This window comes from Trachinotus anak, unplaced genomic scaffold, assembly GCF_046630095.1.
Source record: "Trachinotus anak isolate AG129_WGS33_773 ecotype Australia unplaced genomic scaffold, CSIRO_AGI_Tana_v1 ptg000002l, whole genome shotgun sequence".
NCBI lineage: Eukaryota > Metazoa > Chordata > Actinopteri > Carangiformes > Carangidae > Trachinotus > Trachinotus anak.
In genome coordinates, this window is record NW_027273853.1 from 26,786,434 (window position 1) to 26,795,973 (window position 9,540).

General features: G+C 39.5%; 1 protein-coding gene across 2 annotated transcripts; it reads left to right on the forward strand.

Moving 5' to 3' along the window:
• The first annotated feature begins 2,630 nt into the window (after nucleotides 1-2,630).
• On the forward strand, nucleotides 2,631-7,416 carry LOC139606507 (zona pellucida sperm-binding protein 3-like). 2 transcript variants are annotated; one of them, XM_071458718.1, is made up of 9 exons: nucleotides 2,631-2,810; nucleotides 3,481-3,788; nucleotides 4,477-4,595; nucleotides 4,747-4,850; nucleotides 5,009-5,186; nucleotides 5,289-5,406; nucleotides 5,478-5,560; nucleotides 5,823-5,911; nucleotides 7,310-7,416. In XM_071458718.1, the coding sequence occupies exons 1-9, from the start codon at nucleotides 2,696-2,698 to the stop codon at nucleotides 7,372-7,374; spliced, it is 1,179 nt and encodes a 392-aa protein (XP_071314819.1). In that variant the 5' UTR covers nucleotides 2,631-2,695; the 3' UTR covers nucleotides 7,375-7,416. The 2 variants fall into 2 exon arrangements, with proteins under 2 accessions (XP_071314819.1, XP_071314809.1); XM_071458708.1 differs by having other exon boundaries at nucleotides 2,638-2,837.
• The last annotated feature ends 2,124 nt before the right edge of the window (nucleotides 7,417-9,540 follow it).

Consider the following 9,540-nt stretch of genomic DNA (forward strand, 5'->3'; position numbering starts at 1 on the left):
AATCTCCTTGAGGGTCTTTCCTCTGTGTGTGAGGGGTGGGGCAGTTTTTACATGTCTGTGCCATCTGTCCAAACTGTTATTAATTAACAGTTCATTTTAAATTTGTTGTGTTTAAATTTCTCATTTTCATCTTTGCAGATCCAGATCCAGAAATCACATGTGAAGCATCTTTTCCTATAAAACAAGCTTTTGAATACATGTATTATTGTTGTCACTGGCCTTGGTATTATTTTTACTGTATCTTTGTCCTTTTCTGCCTGAGACCGAACTGTCGCAGCAGCGTCTTGTCGTCTAAAAACTCTCCTTCATCAAGGTCGTCCCCAAAACTTGCTGCCATCATCATCATTAACAAACTGCTTCGTTTTCCAGAAACAACAAAAAAAAAAAGAAAAGAAAAAACAGCCACGTCTGCGTAAAAATAACACAACATTAGACTTAAATGACTGAACCTTTTACACACACACACACACACACACACACACACACACACCTTTCCTCTGGCTGTTAGCAGTTAATAAATAAAGGAAATGAGCAGAGAGAGCTCATTAATATCAGTGAAGGTGAACAGCTAACAGCCCCAGGAGGCTGCTGCTGCTGCTGTTTATACTAGAAATGAATGGAGAGAGATGACCAGAGCTAACGCTAATGCTAACAAACACAAATAGAGAGACTCCCTTGTTCCTATCCATAAAATAGACTATAAATGTTTACATATACAAACATATTTTATATTTTTTCCTCCTCCTCTCCCCTCTTTCTTCTCCTCTTCACTCTCAGGACCTCGGTCACCAGGAAACCATTGTGTGTGTGTGTGTGTGTGTGTGTGTATCTGTTAGTGTTAGTGTGTGTGACCTTGGCTGGACTAATTATTTATATGGAGGACACAGCACGTTTTCCTGCCTCTAATGATTCATAAACAATTTTAACAGGATGAACTCCATCAGGACCTTAATTAGTCTGGGACACACACACACATACACACACACACACACACACACACAAACCTCTGAACACACTAGATGCAAAAAAGTGTTATATGGACGTATTTTAGTGGAAACTGGAGACAGATCAAAGAGGATGTTTCCCATCATGTAACATCACCTGTTGTCACCTGATTTGTGCAGATCCATTCTTCAGACAGTGAAATGTTATAGAAAGCTCTGGGTAAAACTTGTAGTGAACCTTCAGTTCAGATTATTTTTGACAAATATCAGATAAAACCAAACTAAAAAATGTCTGTAAATTCAGTATAAAAAATAGAAGTATTCATAATGCAGAGTGTTACACTGCTGTATACTGAAAACAATGAGATTTTTAAGGCTGGAACTAAAGATTATTCTCAGCAGTGATTAATCTGTCATTTATTTTCTGTATTTTCTGCACCTTGGCTAAAACCTGGATTAAAACAGTGCAAAATGTCTGTAGTATAATTACTGGAAGACTCTATCCACAACTGACCTCAGAAACGGAATCTAACCAAGTTCAAACTGGTTCTGATGGTGGGTCGTCACAGGAACTTTTTGTTTAAGTGCTTTCATGGAGTTTGTAAAGTTGTAAAAAAAAAAGTAAAAAACAAAACAAAACACAGTTTCAACCATTAGACTGCAAAGAAAGATGGACGTAGCCTCTGTGACGTCACCCACAGGTTTCTGAAGAGCGGTTTTGAAGCTCAGAGTGGGCTGCTCCACTGTTGCCACCTTGGCAGTGCCTGACCCCGCCCCTAACTCCTGGCTAATCCAAAAATGGGCAAAGAGGTGATGCTCACCCACCTGTTACTCAAAGCAGCCAAGTCCACAATTATGCAGAACTTTAACCTTAATAAAATGTAAACAGGTGAGTTATTTAAAGATTCACCCTCTGTACAGTTGTCATGAAGGAGGAAATTAGCTTTAGATACCAAAACCATTTTTTGCACCAGGCTGTAAAACATGTTTATTTCTGCTGTGGGTATTTTTACATGGGAGTCTATGGGGACTGACTCACTTTCCTGTTGGCTTCATTTTTTCTTGGTGACAACACAGGAAATAATGAGCTGCTGTAGTTGTGATGCCTTATTAGTCAGGTGTGATTTAAATAAACAAAAATAAAAGCGTAATAAATTTATCTGAGCAAATGTACATTTTAAATGCAGGTAGCTGGACTTCAGTTTTTTTACTGTTTAAAACATCAGAAAACAGTGAAGATGACCATAAAATATTTAGATTCTCTTTTTATATTGATTAAAATATATTATCAAATTTTATATTAATAAGACAATGAGGTAAACTCTCACATTTAAGAAGTAGGAACCATCAAATATTTGGTGTTTTTGCTTTAATGATCATTCAGTATGATCAATCAGTTCTCAAAATAATGGGCAATTAATTTTCTATCAGCTGACTAATTGATTATTCCAATAATCACTGCAGCTTCACTAATCTTCACTATCTTAAATACTGTTAGATAATTACATTTATAACAGTGCGTTATGTTTCATCACAACATGGCTTGAATGTAAAATTTGGACTAAAGTTCTGTGTCAGAGTGAAGCTCAGGTGAGTCTCAGCAGGTTGGAGCAGGTGAACAAGGCACAGCTGGAGGACCATCAGGTCAATCAGACAGGAGGTGGAGCCAAACATCAGCTCAACAAAACTCACCTGCTGCACAGGTGAGTTTGTTTCGAACAGAGGAAACACAACACAGTGAACACGCCAACATGATGTCGACCATCAGATTCCTCTTCTGTCTGTTCTGTGGAGCTGCAGCAGCAGCTCAGGGGTTAAACTGGAACATTCAGTCTGCAGCCGGCAGGTTCGGAGACCAGACACCAGGTCAGCCTGACGTCCAGGAACCAGCAGGTAGACCTGATCCACATCACAGGGATCAATACAACAATTACCAGTTTCTTATCTGATGAAAAGGGCTGACGTGTTTTGTCTTGATCAGTAGAAACATTGACCCTGAAACTATTTAATGTTCCTGGTTCAGATCCAGAGTGATGTGAGTCTGTATTCATATTTTCACTGAAAACATGCTCAATAATACATTAAATAAGCATTTAAAATTTTAGTTTAACCTTTAAAATTAAATGTTAATCTTTGAGAAACATGTCAAACATTCAGCTGCAGATCAGAGATTATTCACCTGAAGGGACATGTAGAAAAGAGACCAAACAGAACAGGGGAAAGAAAATGGTACCGCAGTAGAGTTTCCACTTTCTTTACTTTATGCTTCTATTCATCACAATTCAGAGGCAAAATTTGTTTTATTCCACTTTATTATTATAGTTAGTTTTCAGATAAACAAAACAAAATACAACCAATTTATAAATGATCATGTATTGTTATAGGATTAAAAAGATTTCATTGTTGTGGCAAACTTACAAGCTGCTCTATAGAATTACATGAGAGGCCCAAGATCAAGAATCCATTTTTTTTGTAGTTGTCATAATGTTTAACAAAACAAATCCCACTGATGGATTCCCCCCCCCCCCCCCCCCAGCTGTCCAGCAGGAGAAGCAGTCTTTCCATGAACCGTTATCTTGGAGGTTTCCGGAGCCTCCGGCTGAGGAGGAGCCTCAGTTCCCTCCAGATTTTGAGCTAAAGGTTCCGACGGCAGCCAGCAGTGTCAGCGCCGTGTGCGGGGAGAGCTCTGTCCGGGTAGAGGCCAAGAGAGACCTGCTGGGGATCGGTAATCCTGTCCTGCCTGCTGACGTCACGCTGGGAGGGTGTCCCGCCACAGGGGAGGATCCTGATGCCCAGGTCCTGGTCTTTGAGTCGGAGCTGCACAGATGTGGCAGCCAGCTACAGGTGAGGGTTACTGAGAAGCCTGAGTTCTGCTGCAACACCTTGGTTGATAAAGGTTATAGGATGTCCATCTCGTCTCGTCAAAGACATGACCTTTGTTCCGACAGACCTGAGAATGCAGGTTTTAGATTTTTGACAAAACGCACAGTTTGAAAGAATTGCCATAAAGCTTGTTTACGTTGTAAGTGTTGGTGAGAACCACATTTCATGCTGTTCAAGAGGCAGCGATGAGTTCATTCCCTACACAACAAACAAGGGCAACGCAAAGGTGAGATTTATGCTTTATCAAAAGCAGGTGAGGGTTTAACGTGAATCATGGGTTTAACAAAACACCTTGTTTGACTGCAGGTTTGCTTTGGTTTATGTCCATCAGAAAAAATACATATTTGCTCAAATGTTCCAAGAATCCAGTTTTCATATCGTGAACCTTTCAGGTTGACTGTTGTTTGTATGAAGTTAAACTGACCTTTCAACAAGTCTGGTCCCACTTATTTGCTACTTCTGTCACGCTGAGACTAAAGCGTACAGTAAAGGTGCTGTAACGCTGAAATTAGGAGCCAAATGAGGCTAAAGAGAGTTGGAAACTATTCTTACTGGGTTCATAACTACAGAGACACTTGACCATTAGTCAGTTGAAATTAGAATCCAAGACATAGAGCTTAAGGTTAAGGTGTCCAGTAAACTGTTTCAGATATCTGAGGACTCGTTTGTCTACGAATTCACACTGATCTACACCCCCAGTCCTCTGGGAGACAGTCCCATCGTCCGAACCAGAGACGTCACTGTCAGCATCCAGTGTCACTACCCGAGGTCAGACTTTACACAACTCTACCACTGAATCTGTTTAGTCTTGTATCAGTTATTTCAATGTCTGTTCCACGAAATGTTTCCTGACATTTGGGTTTTGCTGTTAGAAAATATTATCAGGTTTCAGACTGTGGCTGTAAATGTGTGTTTTCAGGAAGCATGATGTGAGCAGTAGGCTGTTGAAGCCGACCTGGACTCCGTTCAGTGACACCAAAGCTTCAGAGGAAAATCTCTACTTCTCCATCAGACTCATGACTGGTGGGTTTTTGTTCCAACTTCTTAAATGATAGAAGTAGATTTTTGAAAATCACTGACATTGTCACACCTAATGGTACAGATCCTCTTTGATTACCTCTAAACTTAACGGTTAAATGTCCCAGAGCACTGACGTCCTGACCGGCGCTTTTGTGTCTCAGATGATTGGCAGTTCCCTCGTCCATCCGCTCAGTTCCTGTTGGGAGACATGATGAAATTTGAAGTTTCCATCAAACAGTTTCATCACATCCCTCTCAGAGTGACGGTGGACAGCTGTGTGGCCACCGTGGTCCCAAACATCGACACCGTCCCTCGATACGTCTTCATGGGAAACAACGGGTCAGTTCAATGTGCTAGTGATAAATTGTTCAAATTTAATTTCAAACCTTTTATGTTGTGTTCAGGTGCATCTGTCTGACGTGTCTTCTGTGTTGCATTCAGGTGTCTGTTTGACAGTCAGCTGACGGGATCCAGATCTCAGTTCCTGCCTCGGTCTCAAGATGACAAACTGCAGTTCGAGGTGGAGGCGTTCAGGTTTCAGCAGGACGAGAATGGCGTGGTGAGACTCTGCACTTTTAACTTTTACTACTAAATGTCAAAGTTGAATTAACCATCATTGTTTCTCTTCAGATCTACATCACCTGCAGCATGAGAGCCACAGCAGCCACTGCAGCTGTTGACGCCGCCAATAAGGCCTGTTCGTTCTCCAACGGGTGAGACACCACCACACACTACAATTCCCATCATGCTCTCTGCTGCAAACACTACAAATGCCTCATCAGTGGATTTAAATTATTTCAATCACCAGACTTTGTGCTTTGGTGCTGAGATACTTGAAAGTAAGACAAAGCAACAGTTTCACAAGTGAAATTCTCCTCAGTGGAAAATCTAAAATTAAGAAAAGTTTAATTTTAGAATCTTAAACATCTGTTTTGTGTCTGTACTGTAAGAGGAGTAATAGCATTTGATTGACAGGTGGACGGAGGCCAGTGGCAGCCATCGCACCTGTTCCTGCTGTGACACAGACTGTGGGACAGGAAGCCAGACTCACCTGACCGGGACAGGTAAGTGAGCCTGACCTGGTTTGGACTGGTTCATGCTGCTTGTTCTGAATCAGCAGCTCTGTAAACAAAATGTCACGTGTACCAACGGCATCCAAAGACAACATGTGTGATGCAGCCGATTTTAGATTTCAGAACATAACAATAAACTCATGAGATGCTCTCACCTGATAAGAGCTGACTGCTTCAGATGTTGGATTAACAACATGACAGTTTATAGAAACCTTCAATTTCTTTGTGTGTAATTGTGGAGAATTGTGATTTTGCTCTCCGAAGATGTGTTCTGTGAACAGAGTAGATGTTGTGTGGTCGATGGTGAGTTATGTCAGAGGCTCAGCTCATATCACAGACAGTTCTGTCTGTCTGTGGTAGCTCCAGGCTACAGTATGAATATTATTTATTTAATGTCACACAGACTTTGGTAAGTGGGGTGTGATTATTGTTGAAATAATATTTGTGCAGATGTGAAGCCCTGGCAGTCTAAATAGCTGACAGATCAATAATGTCAACAGTTCTTTCCCTTTTGTGAATTTTGACTATTGATTGTTTAGTATTTTTGTAGTTTTAAAGTGACAGTAATCACCTCTCATCTGATTTTAAATACAGCAGCTTTTTAAAGAGAATTCATGAGGTTAAACCACAGATCGTCTATATATACCACATAATGCAGCAGGAAGTAATTAAAACAACTGGAGACTGAGTCCAGGGTGACTGGTCTTGAGATTTTATTAAATGAAGATCGAGATTTACTGGATACTTTTGTCTGCCTTGTTTTAAAAAGAATAAAATCAGGCAAAAGATTAACCTGTGGCTTCATCTTTACACATGGACACTGTGTGGGGTTATAGGAAAAAATACCATTAAATAATTGCGAAGAACTGAATACAATAATTCAGCTGTTCAACAAGGTTAAATCTGAAATGCGTGTGTTCATGAATAAGTTTTTGTGTATGCACATCTTTTCTATATCTGGGCCATGGACTGTACACACCATGTGCCTGAATTCCTTTTGAGTTTTTACCTTAAATTTCCTTGAACAATTATCCATGATCAACAATGTAATCAAGGTCATTCTGAGTTATGTGGATAGTACATTACTGTTAATGCATTTAAAATATTAATGGATTAGCTGCAAAGGTGCTTGTGTGTTTTTGCTGTTAAGTGTTATTTTAATATTTTTAAATGGTAATGCTCCACTTGAACTTGACTAAAAAACATTTAAGTGTAGTTTTTGTAGTTTGTACATATGTGGTGTTTAAAATAAATAAATAAAAAAACTAAAACTTGTACTATGCCAATAATCCATTTAAAAACTGTTAATCCAAGGTACAAATCAACAGGTTCCTGTAAAGTTGTTTTTATATAAACTTTAAGGAGTTGGCGTCATGTTTGTATTTCCAGGTGCTCAGTGGGAACAGGAAACAGCTGTTGGGCCAATCACAGTGAAGGAAAGACCTCTACGATGAAAAATGAAGTGAATGAGATTAAAATTATGTTCTGATGAGAAATTGGTGGTGCTGTGGTTTGTTTTGGCAAAACTCAGGAAAAACAATTCTATTGACGACAGTTTCCACAACGCTAATGATGCTGTAGCTCGGTGTGTTGGTGTTCATACGGACAATCTATAACTTGACATGTAATTTGTTACATTTGTTTTAAATTTGATTTAATTGGTAACAATTGCATTTCCTACAAAATTATTTTCTGTTGCTACATAAACATTTCTAGGAGATACGGTTGCAGCATCAGAATCTTAAAAGCGACAGGTCATTGAACTAAAACGATCCATTGTCTTGGCACCAGGTACATTTAACCCTTATTGTGTTGAATCTATTGGCTACTGACCAACACTGTGCAGGGACAGGTGCTCTGCACCTCCACCATCGTCCATTTTAGGTGATAACAACTGAGTAGACGTGGCTGGAGAGGCTGTGTCACCATGCATCATACACAGGACTGTTTCCTATATATAACCCTGACCTACACCAACCCTCCTCTTCCTCCTCCTCCTCCTCGCCATCGAGCTGCTGTGGCCTGAGAGTCAGGAGGCAGCAGCATCCATCACGGGCCGGAGAGGAGCTTCCTGTCAGACTCATCCGTCTCTGCTCTCCGTCTCTCAGGGGAGGACAAGACGACCTCAAACTGAGAGGTCACAGGGTCAAACTCAACAACAAAGTCTTCAAAATAAAAGTCTGCAATCAGAGTACAATGATTTTATGTCTTGATTTATCAATTACTTTACTAAATTAACTCAAACATTTTCCAAAGAGCTAAGGAAATTTTACATCTTTTACACAGTTGATCATGGAAAAAATTAACTTTTAAAGATGCATTGAAGCTGTTCTGGCAGCACGTCATGGTCCAACACCTTTAAGGACACTTTAGCTGTCTCCCAGTTCAGGGGCCGGATCCTTCGGGGGCTGCGTTCAGGGAGTTAAAGGAGTTAATAAAAGGTTGTGAAGTGACCATCAGCCAAACAGACGTTTTAGTGGAAGTGGACTTTTTGGATGATTCTTTCTCCAAACATCATTTTTGACAGATTTTGCATAAGACCAACAATATGCAAGAAGTTAAACAAGCTCATCATCACTTCCTCCTCATCTTCTGTATCATATCAACATTAACTCTTCTCTTTAGAAACCTGATCAGCACCCATTAGAGATCCAGGTTAATCAGCACAAGGACGGACAGGCCACGGGGAACCAGGCTGAGTAAAGAGTTTTATTTCTCAGTGTCTCATTGAAGACAGGAAATAACATTTGTAATGATGCAAAGACACAGACAGTCTGCTCAGAGTCTGACGTTAACTTTAAAAACCCAGCTCTAATTATCTACTTCCAGCATCACACTAACCATCAGCAAAGGGTTTAAGATAAAAATATATAAACATTCAACGGCTTTTAAACAGAATCTGGATTCATGTAAATTCCATTTAGTGTTTTCCTTCCCTCCTGTTTGAGTTGAGATTAAAACTGTTTGAATCTTATTTGTTCAAATTAAATAGTTTGAATGAATCAAACAAAAATGAATAAAATCTGAAGTTTCATACACACAACGGTTTGTGCAGCAGCAGCTCCCCCTGCTGTCTCTGAAGACAGAGACATGCTGGTTTTTTTGAAAAGAACTGAAATGAGAAGAGCTGGAAGACACACATCACATCCTGGAGAACCAGGAACTCGCTTACCAGTCAAAAAAACATCCTGGAAAATGTAAAAAAAAAAAAAAAAATGAAATGTCTTTCGTGTTCTTTTTTTGTTTTTGTGTTGTTGTTTTGTTTCTTTTAAGAAAAGCACCATAGTCAAGTTGATTAAAGTAAATGTACTGAACACAATTTAAACCAACAAATGTTGATTAAGGTGTCATATCAGACCACAGACCACACTGGTTCCTTTTACCACTGATTTATGTTATTTTTGTCCATGCTTTTATCTTTGAGATATTTATTTACTTCCTATTTTTGACTTCCTAAACTGATGATTAAAATGATCTGGCATATTTTTCTTTTCTTTTTTTCAACTTTTATTGACGTCTTCATAACAATTTTGAGAATATCTCATTGACGTGAGGACGTGATGACATCAAACGCAACAGTCTTCTGATGCTTTCAAGGGCACCATGAAATGTTGGACATT

What these genes read in the sequence shown, in the direction of transcription:
- LOC139606507 (XM_071458708.1), top strand. Translation starts at nt 2,696, where the DNA reads ATGATGTCGACCATCAGATTCCTCTTCTGTCTGTTCTGTGGAGCTGCA. An exon ending in GATGTGGCAGCCAGCTACAG is followed by an intron (nt 3,789 to 4,476) that starts GTGAGGGTTACT and finishes AAACTGTTTCAG; the next exon opens with ATATCTGAGGACTCGTTTGT. An exon ending in GCCTGTTCGTTCTCCAACGG is followed by an intron (nt 5,561 to 5,822) that starts GTGAGACACCAC and finishes TTTGATTGACAG; the next exon opens with GTGGACGGAGGCCAGTGGCA.